Source organism: Aythya ferina (assembly GCF_964211825.1).
Source record: "Aythya ferina genome assembly, contig: HAP1_SCAFFOLD_1349, whole genome shotgun sequence".
NCBI lineage: Eukaryota > Metazoa > Chordata > Aves > Anseriformes > Anatidae > Aythya > Aythya ferina.
Window position 1 is genome coordinate 368 of NW_028180741.1, and position 16,757 is coordinate 17,124.

Below are 16,757 nucleotides of genomic sequence, written 5' to 3' on the forward strand. Positions count from 1 at the left end.
TGACCCCCAATGACCCCAAACACCCCCCCAACGACCCCAAATCCCCCCCAATGACCCCAAATACCCCCACCACCTTGACCCAAATGACCCCCAATGACCCCAAATACCCCCCCAACGGCCCCAAACACCCCCCCAAATGACCCCAAACGCCCCCCCAACGACCCCAAATGCCCCCCAACGACCCCAAACGCCCCCCAATGACCCCAAACACCCCCCCAATGACCCCCAATGACCCCAAACACCCCCCCAATGACCCCAAATGACCCCAAACACCCCACCAACGACCCCAAACACCCCCCCAACGACCCCAAATGACCCCAAACGCCCCCCAAATGACCCCAAATCCCCCCCCCCAAGATCCCGCACATCAAGGTGGGCCCCGAGGAGACCCCCCGGCTGCAGTACCTGCGCTTCGCCGCCGTCAGCCTCTACCCCAGCAACGAGGACGTCAGCATGGCCCTGGGCCACGTCCTGCGCAGCTTCCGCTACCCCGCCGCCGCCCTCGTCTGCGCCAAGGCCGAGTGTGAGCCCGGGGGGGGTCTGGGGGGGTCGTGGGGGGGTCGTGGGGGGGTCGTGGGGGGTCATAGGAGGGGTGTTGGGGGGTTAAAGGGGGGATATTGGGGGTGAAAGGGGGGATATTAGGGGGTATTAGGGGGTTAAAGGGGGATATGGGGGGGTATTGGGGGTGTGGGGGGGTCGTGGGGGGGTCGTGGGGGTCGTGGGGGGTCATAGGAGGGGTATTGGGGGGATACAGAGGGGTATTGTGGGGTGAAAGGGGGGATATTGGGGGTCAAAGGGGGGTATTAGGGGGTTAAAGGGGGATATATGGGGGAAATTAGGGGAAATGGGGGGGTATTGGGGGTGTGGGGGGGTCGTGGGGGGGTCGTGGGGGGGTCATAGGGGGCGTGGGAGGGGGATATGGGGGGTGTTGTGGGGTTAAAGGGGGGATATTGGGGGTCAAAGGGGGGATATTAGGGGGTATTAGGGGGTTAAAGGGGGATATGGGGGGGGTATTGGGGGTGTGGGGGGTCGTGGGGGGGTCGTGGGGGGGTCGTGGGGGTCGTGGGGGGGTCATAGGAGGGGTATTGGGGGGTCAAAGGGGGGATATTGGGGGTGAAAGGGGGGATATGGGGATGATGATGATGATGGTGATGGCGTGACAATGATGATGACAATGCCGATGATGATGCCGATGATGATGTTGATGATGATGGTGATGATGCCAATGACGATGATGATGATGACGATGATGACGTTGATGATGATGGTGATGATGATGGTGATGATGATGATGTTGATGATGATGATGCTGACGATGACGATGATGATGGTGATGGTGACAATGGGGTGCCACCATGGGGTGATGATGCTGACGATGACGATGATGATGCCAATGATGACAATGACGATGATGACGATGATGATGATGGTGATGATGATGATGATGCCGATGATGATGATGATGATGTTGATAATGATGATGATGATGATGTTGATGCCGATGATGATGACGATGATGATGATGATGATGATGATGTTGATGACGATGACAATGACGATGATGATGTTGATGATGTTGATGATGACGATGATGACAATGTTGACGATGTTGATGATGATGATGCCGATGATGATGATGATGATGACGATGATGATGTTGATGATGACGATGATGATGTTGATGATGATGATGACGATGATGATGATGATGATGATGCCTACGATGATGATGCTGACAATGATGATGTTGATGATGATGGTGATGTTGATGATGATGATGATGGTGATGTTGATGATGATGATGACAATGATGATGTTGATGATGATGCCGATGATGATGATGATGATGATGCTGACGATGATGATGTTGATAATGATGATGCTGATGATGATGCCAATGATGATGCCGATGATGCCGATGATGCCAATGATGACGATGTTGACGATGTTGATGATGATGATGCTGATGATGATGCCAATGATGATGATGATGATGATGACGATGCTGATGCTGACGATGATGATGATGATGACGATGATGTTGATGTTTGATGACGATGACGATGTTGATGATGTTGATGATGTTGATGATGACGATGATGACAATGTTGACGATGTTGATGATGATGATGCCAATGATGATGCCGATATACGATGATGCCGATGATGATGATGATGCCGATGATGATGCCGATGATGTTGATGATGATGATGATGACGATGATGATGATGATGCCGATGATGATGACGATGATGATGATGATGATGATGATGATGACAACGATGATGTTGATGATGATGACAATGACGATGATGATGTTGATGATGTTGATGATGATGATGATGACAATGTTGACGATGTTGATGATGATGATGCCGATGATGATGATGATAATGATGATGACGATGATGATGTTGATGATGATGATGACGATGATGATGATGATGCCTACGATGATGATGCTGACGATGATGATGTTGATGATGATGGTGATGATGCCGATGATGATGCTGATGTTGATGATGATGATGACAATGATGATGTTGATGACGATGACGATGTTGATGATGTTGATGTTGATGATGATGCCGATGATGATGATGATGATGATGCTGACGATGATGATGTTGATAATGATGATGATGATGATGTTGATGATGATGATGCTGATGATGATGCCAATGATGATGCCGATGATGCCGATGATGCCGATGATGACAATGTTGACGATGTTGATGATGATGATGCCAATGATGATGCCAATGATGATGATGATGATGATGACGATGCCGATGATGATGATGCCGATGATGATGATGATGATGATGGCGCCCCCCCAGGCCTGCTGCGCCTGGAGGAGCTGGTGCGGCAGTTCCTGATCTCGCGCGAGACGCTGTCGGTGCGGGTGCTGGACGAGGCGCAGGGCCCCACGCCGCTGCTGAAGGAGATCCGCGACGACAAGATCACCACCATCATCATCGACGCCAGCGCCGCCGTCTCCCACCTCATCCTCAGCAAGGTGTGGGGCGGGGTGTGGGGCAGGGTGTGGGGCTGGGATCTGTGGGGTTTGGGGTGTGGGGCTGGGGATATGGGGAGCTATGGGGCTGGGATCTGTGGGGTTGGGGGTGTGGGAATCTATGGGGCTGGGAGCTGTGGGGCTCTGGATATGGGGGTCTGTGGGGCTGGGGGGTGTGGGGATGGGATGTGTGGGGCTGGGGGTGTGGGGGCTGGGGAGATGGGGAGCTGTGGGGCTGGGATCTGTGGGGTTGGGGGGTGTGGGGCTGGGGGTGTGGGGCTGGGATCTGTGGGGTTTGGGGTGTGGGGATGGGGATATGGGGGGCTGTGGGGCTGGGGAGTGGGGATATGGGGAGCTGTGGGGCTGGGGGTGTGGGGTTTGGGGTGTGGGGATGTGTGGGGCTGGGGGTGTGGGGCTGGGATGTGTGGGGCTGGGGGTGTGGGGCTGGGATCTGTGGGGTTTGGGGTGTGGGAATCTATGGGGCTGGGAGCTGTGGGGCTCTGGATATGGGGGTCTGTGGGGCTGGGGGGTGTGGGGCTGGGGGTGTGGGGCTGGGATCTGTGGGGTTTGGGGTGTGGGGCTGGGGATATGGGGGTCTGTGGGGCTGGGGGGTGTGGGGATGGGATGTGTGGGGCTGGGGGTGTGGGGTGGGGGCTGTGGGGTGGGGGCTGTGGGGTGGGGGCTGTGTGGGGGTGTCAGCGCCGTCCCCCCCCGCAGGCGTCTGAGCTGGGCATGACCTCGGCCTTCTACAAATACATCCTGACCACCATGGTGAGACCCCCCCCATAACCCCCCATAGCCCCCCCATAGCCCCCATAACCCCCCATAACCTCCCCATGACCCCCCTGACCCCCCCTCGCCCACATAGCCCCCCCCAATACCCCCCAAATCCCCCCCATATCCCCTCAAACCCCCCAAATCCCCCCAATACCCCCCCAGATCTTTCCCTGGGACCCTCCCACGACCCCCCATGGCCCCCCCTGACCCCCCCAAATCCCCCAATAGCCCCCCCAAAACCCCCCCAAATCCCCCCAATACCCCCCAATACCCCCCTAAACCCCCCCCAACCTGTCACCCCATGACCCCCACGACCCCCCAGGACCCCTCCTGACCCCCCCCATTTTTTCACCCCCCCCAAATCCCCCCATATCCCCCCCAAACCCCCCCAAATCCCCCCAATACCCTCCAATCCCCCCCAATACCCCCCTAAACCCCCCTCAACCTGTCACCCCATGACCCCCACGACCCCCCCCAATTTTTTTACCCCCCCCCCAGGACTTCCCCCTGCTGCGTCTGGACGCGCTGGCCGACCCCCCCTGCACGGTGCTGGGCTTCTCCATGTTCAACACCAGCCACCCTTTCTACCTGGAGTTCGTCCGCAGCCTCAACATGTCCTGGCGAGAGAGCTGCCCCCTGGGGCCCTACCCCGGCCCCGCGGTGAGGGGGGGGCCCCAAAATTCGGGGGGGGGGGGCCCTAAAATCCGAGGAGGGGGGCTGAAGTGCGAGGGGAGGTCACTGAGGTCAGGGGGTGGCTGGGGGATGGGGGGATGGGGGATGGGGGGGGGTGGAGGGGGATTGGGTGGGATGGGGGGGTCCTTGAAATCCTGGGGGGGACAAAATTCGTGGGGGGGGGTCCTAAATTTGGGGGGGGGGGTCCCTAAAATCCGAGGAGGGGGGCTGAAGTGCGAGGGGAGGTCACCGAGGTCAGGGGGTGGCTGGGGGATGGGGGAATGGGGGGGTCCCTAAAAGGTGGGGGGGGTTCTTGAAATCCTGGGGGGGTCCCAAATCCCCGGGGGGGGTCCCTAAAATTCGAGGGGGGGGGGCTAAAGTGCGAGGGGAGGTCACCGAGGTCAGGGGGTGGCTGGGGGATGGGGGGATGGGGGTCTAGGGGGGGATGGGGTGGAGGGGGGGGAGTGGGACGGGGGGGTCCCTAAAAGGTGGTGGACCTAAAGGGTCCTCATCCCATCCCATCCCCACCCCATCCCCATCCCATCCCAATCCCAATCCCAATCCCATCCCAATCCCATCCCATCCCAATCCCCATCGCATCCCCAATCCCAATCCCAATCCCAATCCCATCCCATCCCATCCCCACCCTATCCCCATCCCCATCCCAATCCCAATCCCAATCCCATCCCCACCCCATCCCCATCCCAATCCCAATCCCAATCCCAATCCCAATCCCATCCCCACCCCACCCCATCCCATCCCATCCCCATCCCCATCGCATCCCCATTCTATCCCAATCCCAATCCCAATCCCATCCCCACCCCACCCCATCCCATCCCATCCCATCCCATCCCATCCCATCCCCATCCCATCCCATCCCATCCCCACCCCATCCCCATCCCATCCCATCTCCATCCCCATCGCATCCCCAATCCCAATTCCAATCCCAATCCCCATCCCAATCCCAATCCCATCCCATCCCCATCCCCATCCCATCCCATCCCATCCCCATTTTATCCCAATCCCAATCCCAACCCAATCCCATCCCCACCCCATCCCCATCCCCACCCCATCCCCATCCCATCCCCAATCCCAATCCCAATCCCATCCCCATTGTGTCCCCATTGTGTCCCCATTGTGTCCCCATTGTGTCCCCATCCCATCCCATCCCCATCCCATCCCCATCCCCACCCCATCCCCATCCCCATCCCATCCCATCCCATCCCCATCCCATCCCCATCCCATCCCCATCCCCATCCCAACCCCATCCCAATCCCACCCCCTTCCCAACCCTATTCTACCCCCCCCCGGCCCCATTCCCCCCCCCAGCTGTCGGCGGCGCTGCTGTTCGACGCGGTGCACGTGGTGGTGGGCGCCGTGCGGGAGCTGAACCGCAGCCAGGAGATCGGCGTGCGGCCCCTGGCCTGCAGCTCGCCCAGCATCTGGCAGCACGGGACCAGCCTCATGAACTACCTGCGCATGGTGGGCGCCCCGAAACCCCGCGGGGAGACCCCGAAACCCCATGGGAAGACCCTAAAACCCAACCGGGGGGCCCAAAACCCAACTGGAGGGGGCCAAAACCCAACTGGAGGGGACCAAAACCCAACTGGAGGGGACCAAAACCCAACCAGGGAGCACAAAACCCAACCAGATGGGAGCAAAACCCAACTGGAGGGGACCAAAACCCAACTGGGGGGCCCAAAACCCAACTGGAGGGGACCAAAACCCAACTGGGGGGCCCAAAACCCAACTAGATGGGAGCAAAACCCAACTGGAGGGGACCAAAACCCAACTGGAGGGGACCAAAACCCAACTGGAGGGGCCCAAAACCCAACTGGAGGGGACCAAAACCCAACTGGAGGGGACCAAAACCCAACTGGAGGGGACCAAAACCCAACTAGATGGGGCCAAAACCCAACCAGATGGGAGCAAAACCCATCTGGAGGGGGCCAAAACCCAACGGGATGGGACCAAAACCCAATCAGGGGGACCAAAACCCCATGGAGAGACCCTAAAACCCAACCTGGGGACCCTAAAACTCAACCAGGAGGGGCAAAACCCAACCGAGAGACCCTAAAACCCTCAGGGAGAACCCAAAACCCAACCTGAGGACCCTAAAACTCAACCAGGAGGGGCAAAACTCAACCAGATGGGAGCAAAAAACAACCAGGGAGCACAAAACCCAACTGGAGGGGCCCAAAACCCAACTGGAGGGGCCCAAAACCCAACTGGAGGGGACCAAAACCCAACTGGAGGGGACCAAAACCCAAGTAGATGGGAGCAAAACCCAACTGGAGGGGACTAAAACCCAACCAGGGGGACTAATACCCCATGGGGAGACCCCGAAACCCCATGGGAAGACCCCAAAACCCAACCTGGGGACCCTAAAACTCAACCAGGAGGGGCAAAACTCAACCAGATGGGAGCAAAACCCAACTGGAGGGGACCAAAACCCAACCACGGGGAACAAAGCCCTACTGGGAGACCCTAAAACCCAACCTGGGGACCCTAAAACCCAACCGGGGGGCCCAAAACTCTACTGGGAAACCCTAAAACACAACCAGAGGGGGCAAAACCCAACTAGAAGATCCCAAAACCCATCTGGAAGACCCTAAAACCCAACCAGGGGGCCCAAAACTCAACCGGGGGGCCCAAAACCCTACTGGGAGACCCCAAAACCCAACCAGGGGACCCTAAAACTCAACTGGGAAACCCTAAAACCCAACTGGGGGACCCCAAAACCCAACTGGGAGACCCCCAAACCCATTTCGGATAACCCCAAACCCCTTGGGAAGACCCTAAAACCCAACCGGGGGACCCTATAACCCAACCGGGAGAGGGAACCCAACCGGGGGACCCCAAAACCCCACGAGGGGACCCCAAAAATCGCCCCCCACGCCCCCCCCACCCCAGGTGGAGTACGACGGGCTGACGGGGCGCGTGGAGTTCAACAGCAAGGGGCAGCGCACCAACTACACCCTACACGTGCTGGAGAAGGGGCGCCACGGGCACCGCGAGGTGAGACCCCCCCCCGAGACCCCCCGTGACCCCCCCAACATTGCACACCCCCCACCGAGCCCCCCCATGGCGCCCCCAACCTTGCGCCCCCGTCGCGCCCCCTTTGCGCCCCAAAAACGTCGCCCCAAAAATGTCGCCCCCAAAAATGTCACCCCAAAAATTGCACCCTATAAATGTCACCCCATAAATTGAAACCCCCGTTTCACCCCAATCCGTGCTGCCCCCCCCCCATTTCACCCCCCCATTAACCCCCCACCCCATTTTCCCATTCCCCCTCCACCTCACCCCCAACCACCCCCCACCCCCACCCCCTTTCCCACCCCGGGTTGCCCCCCCCACCTTGGGGTGACGCCCCCCCACACTGGGGTGACCCCCACCCTTTGGGGGTGCCCCCCCCTTGCCCCCCACCCCCCCCAAGGTGGGCGTCTGGCACTCGAACCGCACCCTGGCCATGAACGGCACCGGGCTGGCGCTCAACGCCTCCGACAGCTTGGCCAACAAGACCCTCATCATCACCACCATCTTGGTGAGGGGGGGTCCTGGGGGGTCCTGGGGGGGTCCTGGGGGGGTCCTGAGGGGATTTGGGGGGGTTCTGAGGGGTTTTTGGGGGTGTTTTGGGGGTCGTGGTGGGGCTGGGGGCGCTCAACGGTGACGATGTCTTCGCCAACAAGACCTTCATCATCACCACCGTCTTGGTGAGGGGGGGTCCTGGGGGGTCTGGGGGGGTCCTGGGGGGTCCTGGGGGGGTCCTGAGGGGATTTGGGGGGGTTCTGAGGGGTTTTTGGGGGTGTTTTGGGGGTCCTGGTGGGGCTGGGGGCGCTCAACGGCGCCGATGTCTTGGCCAACAAGACCTTCATCATCACCACCGTCTTGGTGAGGGGGGGTCCTGGGGGGTCCTGGGGGGTCCTGGGGGGGTTCTGAAGAGGTTTGGGGGGTCCTGAGGGGGTTTTGGGGGTGTTTTGGGGGTCCTGGTGGGGCTGGGGGCGCTCAACAGCGCCGATGTCTTGGCCAACAAGACCTTCATCATCACCACCATCTTGGTGAGGGGGGGTCCTGGGGGGTCCTGGGGGGTCTTGGGGGGGTTCTGAAGAGGTTTGGGGGGTCCTGAGGGGGTTTTGGGGGCGTTTTGGGGGTCCTGGGGGCCTGGTGGGGTCCCCATCGAGGTCCCCTTGGGTTGTCCCTTTTGAGGTCCCCTTGGGGTCAACTTGTGATGTCTCCATCGTGGTCCCATTGGGATCTTCATTGGGGTTTCTCTTTGGGGTCTCCTTTTGGGGTTTCCCTTTGGGGTTTCTCTTTGGGGTTTCTCTTTAGGGTTTCCCTTTGGGGTTTCACTTGGGGTCCCCTTGGGTTGTCCACTTGGGGTCTTCTTGGGGTCAACTTGTGGTGTCCCCATTGGGGTCTCCTTGGGGCTTCCTTTTGGGGTTTCTCTTTAGGGTTTCCCTTTGGGGTTTTTCTTTAGGGTTTCCCTTTGGGGTTTCCCTTTGGGCTCTCCTTTTAGGGTTTCTCTTTGGGGTTTCCCTTTGGGGTCTCCTTTTGGGGTTTCCTTTTGGGGTTTCCTTTTGGGATTTCCCTTGGGGTCTTCTTGTTTCTCCCCCTTGTGTCCCATGGGTCTCCCCATCACTCTGCCCCCCCCCCCAGGAGAACCCCTACGTGATGCGGGTGGGGGGCGCGGGCGGCGCGGAGCGCTACGAGGGTTTCTGCGTGGACATGCTGCAGGAGCTGGCGGCGCTGCTCAAGTTCCGCTTCCACCTCAAGCTGGTGGAGGACGGGCTCTACGGCGCGCCCGAGCCCAACGGCTCCTGGACCGGCATGGTGGGCGAGCTCATCAATAGGGTGCGTGGGGCCGGGGGGGCGGGCATCCCGGGGGGAGGATGGGGAGGGGCTTGGGGTGGTTTGGGGCGAGGGTTGGGGGGTCTTGGGGTGGTTTGGGGTGGGTCTTGGGGTGGTTTGGGGGAGGGTTGGGGGGTCTTGGGGTGGTTTGGAATGGGTCTTGGGGTAGTTTGGGGTGGGTTTTGGGGTCTTGGGGTGGTTTGGGGGAGGGTTTTGGGGTCTTGGGGTGGGTTTTGGGGTCTTGGGGTGGTTTGGAATGGGTCTTGGGGTGGTTTGGGGTGGGTTTTGGGGTCTTGGGGTGGTTTGGGGGAGCGTTGGGGGGTCTTGGGGTGGTTTGGGGGGAGGGTTGGGGGGTCTTGGGGTGGTTTGGAATGGGTTTTGGGGTATCTTGTGATGGGTTTTGGGAGTCTGAGGGTAATTTGGGGGGTTCTTGGGGGTCTTGGGGTGGTTTGGAATGGGTCTTGGGGTAGGTTGGGGTGGGTTTTGGGGTCTTGGGGTGGTTTGAGGGGTTCTTGGGGGTCTTGGGGTGGTTGGAATGGGTCTTGGGGTATCTTGGGATGGGTTTTGGGGTCTTGGGGTGGTTTGGGGGAGCGTTGGGGGGTCTTGGGGTGGTTTGGGGGAGGGTTGGGGGGTCTTGGGGTGGTTTGGAATGGGTCTTGGGGTAGTTTGGGGTGGGTTTTGGGGTCTTGGGGTGGTTTGGGGGAGGGTTGGGGGTCTTGGGGTGGTTTGGGGGAGGGTTTTGGGGTCTTGGGGTGGGTTTTGGGGTCTTGGGGTGGATTGGGGGAGGGTTTTGGGGTCTTGGGGTGGTTTGGGGGAAGGGTTGGGGGGTCTTGGGGTGGTTTGGAATGGGTTTCGGGATATCTTGGGGTGGGTTTTGGGGTCTTGGGGTGGTTTGGGAGAGGGTTGGGGGTCTTGGGGTGGTTTGGGGGAGGGTTGGGGGGTCTTGGGGTGGTTTAGAATGGGTCTTGGGGTGGTTTGGGTTGGGTTTTGGGGTCTTGGGGTGGGTTTTGGGGTCTTGGGGTGGTTTGGAATGGGTTTTGGTGTAGTTTGGGGTGGGTTTTGGGGTCTTGGGGTATCTTGGGATGGGTTTTTGGGTCTTGGGGTGGTTTGGGGTTGGTTTTGAGGGTCTGGGGGTGTCCTGGGACACCTTGGGATGGGTTTTGTGGTGTTCTGGGGCACCTTGGGATGAATTTTGGGGTGTCTTGGGGTATCTTGGGATGGATTTTGGGGTTTTGGGGTATCTTGGGATGAATTTTGGGGTTTTGGGGTGTCCTGGGCCATCTTGGGGTGCCTTTTGGGATACCCCACCACACCCTCCACGACCCCAAACCCCCCCGACCTTTACCACCAACCCCTACCCACCCCCTCCGCACCCCCTACCACAATTCTTGATTTTTTTGGGGGGCGTCCCCACCCCAAAAATCCCTCTCCGCCCCCCTCCCCAGAAGGCCGACCTGGCGGTGGCCGCCTTCACCATCACGGCGGAGCGGGAGAAAGTCATCGACTTCTCCAAACCCTTCATGACCTTGGGCATCAGCATCCTCTACCGGGTCCACATGGTACGAAAACGGGGCTGGGGGGGGGTCCCTAAAAGTTATATTTTTTTTTGGGGGGGGTGGGGACACCCCGTGTCTCACGCCGTGTCCCCGCAGGGCCGCAAGCCGGGGTATTTCTCCTTCCTAGACCCCTTCTCGCCGGCCGTCTGGCTCTTCATGCTCCTCGCCTACCTGGCCGTCAGCTGCGTCCTCTTCCTCGCCGCCCGGTGAGATTTTGGGTTTTTGGGGGGGGTCCCCAAAATTTTTCCACCCCATACGCAGCATAAAATGAGAGAGATGAGGTTGATCCGGCACGGGATGCGTGAAAAAGCCGCCTTCTGGTTCTTTTTGGGGAGCTCAAAATGTGACCCCCAAAAAGGTGGAAGACCCAAAATGGGACCTCAAAAATGGAGGACCCAAAATGGGACCCCAAAAGGTGGAAGACCCAAAATGGGACCCAAAAATGGGGGACCCAAAAGATGGAAGAGCCAAAATGGGACCTCAAAAATGGAGGACCCAAAATGGGACCCCAAAAGTTGGAAGACCCAAAATGTGACCTCAAACATGGAGGACCCAAAATGTGACCCCAAAAATGGAGGACCTAAAATGTCACCCCCCAAAATTGGGGACACCATAGGGTTTTGGGGGCACACCAGAAGGTTTTGGGGTTCAACGAGGACCTGGGTCACCCTACGGGGACACCACAAGGTTTTTGGGGTTCCACGAGCTCCTGGCGCACCCCACGCGGACCCCACCTGTCGGAGCCCGTAGGGGGGGTCCCTGACCGTGTCCCCCCCCCCAGGCTGAGCCCCTACGAGTGGTACAACCCCCACCCCTGCCTACGGGAGCGCCACAACCTCCTGGAGAACCAGTACACGCTGGGCAACAGCCTCTGGTTCCCCGTCGGCGGCTTCATGCAGCAGGGCTCCGAAATCATGCCCCGCGCCCTCTCCACCCGCTGCGTCAGCGGGGTCTGGTGAGCCCTTTGGGGGGGGGGGGAGGTTTTGGGGGGGTTGACATCACGGCTATCCCATCCTGACCCCCCCCCGGGGGTGTTTTTGCAGGTGGGCCTTCACCCTCATCATCATCTCGTCCTACACGGCCAACCTGGCGGCCTTCCTGACGGTGCAGCGCATGGAGGTGCCCATCGAGTCGGCCGATGACTTGGCCGATCAGACCAACATCGAGTACGGCACCATCCACGCCGGCTCCACCATGACCTTCTTCCAGGTTGGGGGGGCGCGGGGGGACCGGGGAGGGCCCATCCGGGGGGGGGGGGGGGAGGGCGGTGGAGGAACGGTAGGGTTGGGGTCCAACCTAACCCAACGCAACCCAACCATGGGTCAACTCAACTCAACTCAACTCAACTCAACTCAACTCAACTCAACTCATCCCAACCCAACCCAACCCAACCCAACCCAACCCAACCCAACTAACATGGGTCAACTCAACCCATCCCAACTTGGGTCAGTCCGACCCAACCCAACATGAGTCAACTCAACTCAATGTGGTCAAGATTCACAAATTTAACCCAACCCAACATGGGTCAACTCAACTCATCCCAACCCAACCCAACCCAACCTAACACGAGTCAACCCAACCCAACATGAGTCAACTCAACTCAGTGTGGTCAAGATTCACAAATCTAACCCAACCCAACCCAACCCAAATTGGGCCAACTCAACCCAAAATGGCCCAGCTCCACACACCCAACCCAACCCAAATTGGGTCAGCCCAACCCAACAAAGCCCCCCTTCCCAACCCAACCCAACCCAACCCAACCCAACCCAACCCAACCCAATCCAACGCAACCCAACCCAACCTAACTCAACCCAACTCAACCCAACTCAACCCAAACCAATCCAACTCAACCCAGCCCAACCCAATCCAACGCAACCCAACTCAACCCAACCCAACCCAACGGAGACCAACAGCGCCCCCCTCTGCCGTGTCCCTCTCCCCCCGCCCAGAACTCGCGGTACCAGACCTACCAGCGGATGTGGAACTACATGCAGTCGAAGCAGCCCAGCGTCTTCGTGAAGAGCACGGAGGAGGGCATCGCGCGCGTGCTCAACTCCAAGTACGCCTTCCTGCTGGAGTCCACCATGAACGAGTACCACCGGCGGCACAACTGCAACCTCACCCAGATCGGCGGGCTGCTGGACACCAAGGGCTACGGCATCGGGATGCCGCTGGGTACGGGGTGGGGGGTGGGAGGGGGTGGGAGGGGGTGGGAGGGGGTGGGACCCCCCCCTCTGCAGCGCGGTTGAACCCCGTTGCGCCTCCAGGCTCGCCGTTTCGGGACGAGATCACCTTGGCCATCCTGCAGCTGCAGGAGAACAACCGGCTGGAGATCCTCAAGCGCAAGTGGTGGGAAGGGGGGCACTGCCCCAAGGAGGAAGACCACCGCGCCAAAGGTATTGGGGGTGGGGGGGGGGAGAGATTGGGAGGGGGTGACCCAACCCAACTGGACCCAACCCAACTGGACCCAACCCAACTGGACCCAACCCGACTCATCGCAAGTCACCCAACGCAACGCAACTCAATCCAAGCCAACACAACTCAACCCAACCCAACCCAACCAAACTCAACCCAACTCAACTCAACCCAACCCAACTCATCCAACTCAACCCAACTCAACTCAACTCAACCCAACCCAACCCAACCAAACTCAACCCAAATAACCTCACCCAATCCAACTTAACCCAACCCAACCCAACCCAACCCAACCCAACCCAACTCAACCCAACCCAACTCAAACCAACCCGACCAAACTCACCCAACTCAAATCAACCCAACTCATCCAACTCAACCCAAACCAACTCAACTCAATCCAACCCAACCCAATCCATCTCATCCAACCCAACCCAACTCAACCCAATTCACCCAACTCAAACCAACTCAACTGAACCCAACTTAACCCAATCCAGTCCAACCCAATCCAACTCATCTAACTCAACCCAACTCAACCCAACTCAACCCAACTCAACCCAGCTCAGCTCAACGCTAACCAACCCACCTCAATTCAACCCAACCCAACCTAATTAATTTAACCCAACTTAACCAAACCCAACCCAAACCAACTCAACCCAACCCAACCCAACTCAACCAACCCAATCCAACTCATCCAACTCAATCTAACTCAACCCAACCCAATCCAACTCAATCCAACCCAACCCAAACCAACTCAACCGAACTCAACCAACTCAACCAACCCAACCCAACCCAACCCAACCCAACCCAACTCAACCCAACTCAACCAACCCAACCAATCCAACCCAACCCAACTCAACCCAACCCAACCCAATCCAACCCAACCCAACCCAACCCAACCCAACTCAACCCAACTCAACCAACCCAACCAATCCAACCCATTCCAACTCAAACCAACCCAACCCAATCCAACCCAACCCAACCCAACTCAACCAACCCAACCCAACCCCCCGGCAGGGCTGGGCATGGAGAACATTGGCGGCATCTTCGTGGTGCTGGTCTGCGGCCTCATCGTCGCCATCTTCGTGGCCGTCATGGAGTTCGTCTGGTCCACGCGCCGCTCCGCCGAGAGCGAGGAGGTGAGGGGGGGGGGGGGCACATGGGGGGGGGGGACACACATGGGGGGGGGTCATTATGGGGGGGGGGGACATAAAGAGGGGGGCGCCATGGGGGGGGGGCACGGGACGCGATGGGACATAGGGAAAGGGACACGGGATGGGGACATTGCGTATATATAAAGGGGGGGGGGGCGAGCCTAATGAATCTAATTAGGCTTAATTAACCCCCCCCCACCCTAATTAACCCCCCCCCCCCAGATCTCCCTGTGCGCCGAGATGCTGCGGGAGCTGCGCCACGCCGTCTCCTGCCGCAAGCCCGCCCGCGCCCGCCGCCGCCGCCGACCCCCGACCCCCCCACCGCACCACCACCACCCCCAGCGGCGGGGGGGGGGTCGTCCACCACGGGGGGGGGTCGCCCCCCACCCCCCCCCCACCCCCAACACCTGCGGGAGATGCGCTTCAGCAACGGCAAACTCTACTCGGGGACCCCCGAGGGGGCGCCCCCCCCCTTGCACCCACGTCCGCGTCTGCCCCGAGTGCCGGCGAATCCAAGCCCTCCGGGCGGCCCCCCCCCCCACCCCGGGGACCCCCCCAGCCCCCCGAGGGGGGGGTCGCGAGAACAGGAGTGATGCCTCAACCCCCCCCCAAAAAAAAAAAATGATTTTTAAGCCCTTTTTTCCCACCCCCCCCCCGTACGCCGTGCGTATGCCAGGACTCGGAAAAGAGGAAAAAAAAAAAAGGGGGGGGCACAAAAAAATAAAAAAAGGGCGGAAGAAAAAAATTTGGGGGGGGGCGGAAAAAAAAAAAGGGGGGGGGGGAAGAAAAAAATTTGGGGGGCGGAAAAAATATTGGGGGGGCCCCCCAAAAAAAAATGGGGGAAGAAAAAAAATGGGGGGGCACCCCCAAAAAAAAGTGGGGGCAGAAAAAAATGGGGGGGGGCAGGAAATAAAGGGGGGGGGGCAGGAAAAAAAGGGGGGGGCATAAAAAAAGGGGGGGGGGACCCCCCTTATCAGCCCACCCCCCCCCCCCACGGACTCAGTACCCCCCCCCCCAAAGGACTCAGCCCCCCCCCCACTGGAATCGGCCCCCCCCCACCGGACTCAGCCCCCCCCCCCCCCAAAAATACACACTTGGAGCCCCCCCCCCCTCCGAAAAAAAAACTGCGCTGTGCCTTCCCGGGGGGGGGGGGGAGGGGAGGATGCTGCCCCCCCCCCCCCTCCCCAAATTCACCCCCCCCCCACTGCCCATCCCCCCTCAGCCCCGTGCCGTGCCTGGAAGGATTTTGGGGACCCCCCCCCAAAAAAAAAAATAATAAAGGGGGGGGGGGCGCAGAGGAGGTCGGACCCCCCCCCCCCTCCCCCCCCCCCCCCAAAAAAAAGCACGGAGCAGCCCCGGGGGGGGGGCGCACGGACTCGCAGCCCCCCCCCCCCCATGGACACGGAGGAGGGGGGGGGGGGGGGGGGTTAATTGGGGGGGGGGGTCGCGGGGGGGGGCGGTTGTTATAATAATTATTATTATTATCGGGTTTGGTTCCTTTTTTTTTCCCTTTTTTTGGCTTTTTTTGGCTTTTTTTGCCCCCCCCCCCCCCCGCCCCCCCCCCCTCCCCCTTTACTATTATTATTATTTTTTTTTTTTGGGGGGGGGGGGCGGTTTCTCGTTTTCTTTGGGTTTTGCCCCAATAAACCCGGCCGGACTTTTACGGGAGAGGCGCGTCCACCAGTAACCCCCAGTCCCTCCCAGTAACCCCCAGTCCCTCCCAGTAACCCCCACTTTCCCCCCCGTCCCCCCAGTGTCCCCCAGTCCCTCCCAGTCCCTCCCAGTAACCCCCAGTCTCCCCAGTAACCCCCAGTCCCTCCCAGTATCCCAGTTCCCCCAGTCGCTCCCAGTCCCCTCCCAGTGCCCCCCCAGTCCCCCCCAGTTTCCCCCAGTCCTCCCAGTAACCCCCAGTCCCTCCCAGTCCTCTCCCTCTCTTGTCCCCAGTTCCACCCAGTGCCCCCCAGTCCCTCCCAGTCCCCCCCAGTCCCTCCCAGTCCCCCCCAGTCCCCTCCAATCTCCTCCCAGTCCCTCCCAGTGCCTCGCAGCCCCCTTCCAGCTCTCTCCCAGTCCCTTCCCAGTGCCTCCCAGTCCCCCTCAATCCTCTCCCAGTCCTTCCCAGTCCCCCCCCAGTCCTTCCCAGTCCCTCCCAGTCCACACCCAGTGCCTCCCTGTGCCCCCCAATCTCCTCCGGGTGCCTCCCAGTCACTCCCAGTCCCTCCCAGTTTGCTCCCAGTCCCCCCCAATCCCCTTCCAGTCCACCCCAGTCCCTCCCAGTTCCCCTCCCAGTCCCTCCCAGTCCTCCCAATCCCCTCCAGTCCCCC

At 59.8% G+C, this 16,757-nt stretch overlaps 1 protein-coding gene across 1 annotated transcript; it reads left to right on the top strand.

The window, feature by feature from the left end:
• Positions 1-357: 357 nt before the first annotated feature.
• On the top strand, positions 358-15,010 carry LOC311429550 (glutamate receptor ionotropic, kainate 5-like; the record flags this gene model as incomplete). Its single annotated transcript, XM_084540637.1, is given in 19 exon segments — positions 358-523; positions 2,842-3,020; positions 3,735-3,788; positions 4,293-4,454; positions 5,796-5,948; positions 7,380-7,484; positions 7,903-8,010; positions 9,123-9,317; positions 10,760-10,873; positions 10,967-11,076; positions 11,652-11,825; positions 11,914-12,079; positions 12,820-13,045; positions 13,138-13,266; positions 14,300-14,421; positions 14,659-14,781; positions 14,784-14,905; positions 14,907-14,967; positions 14,969-15,010. Coding segments are annotated over 19 exon segments (2,511 nt in total), but the record flags the coding sequence as incomplete, so codon positions are not given.
• Positions 15,011-16,757: the final 1,747 nt, after the last annotated feature.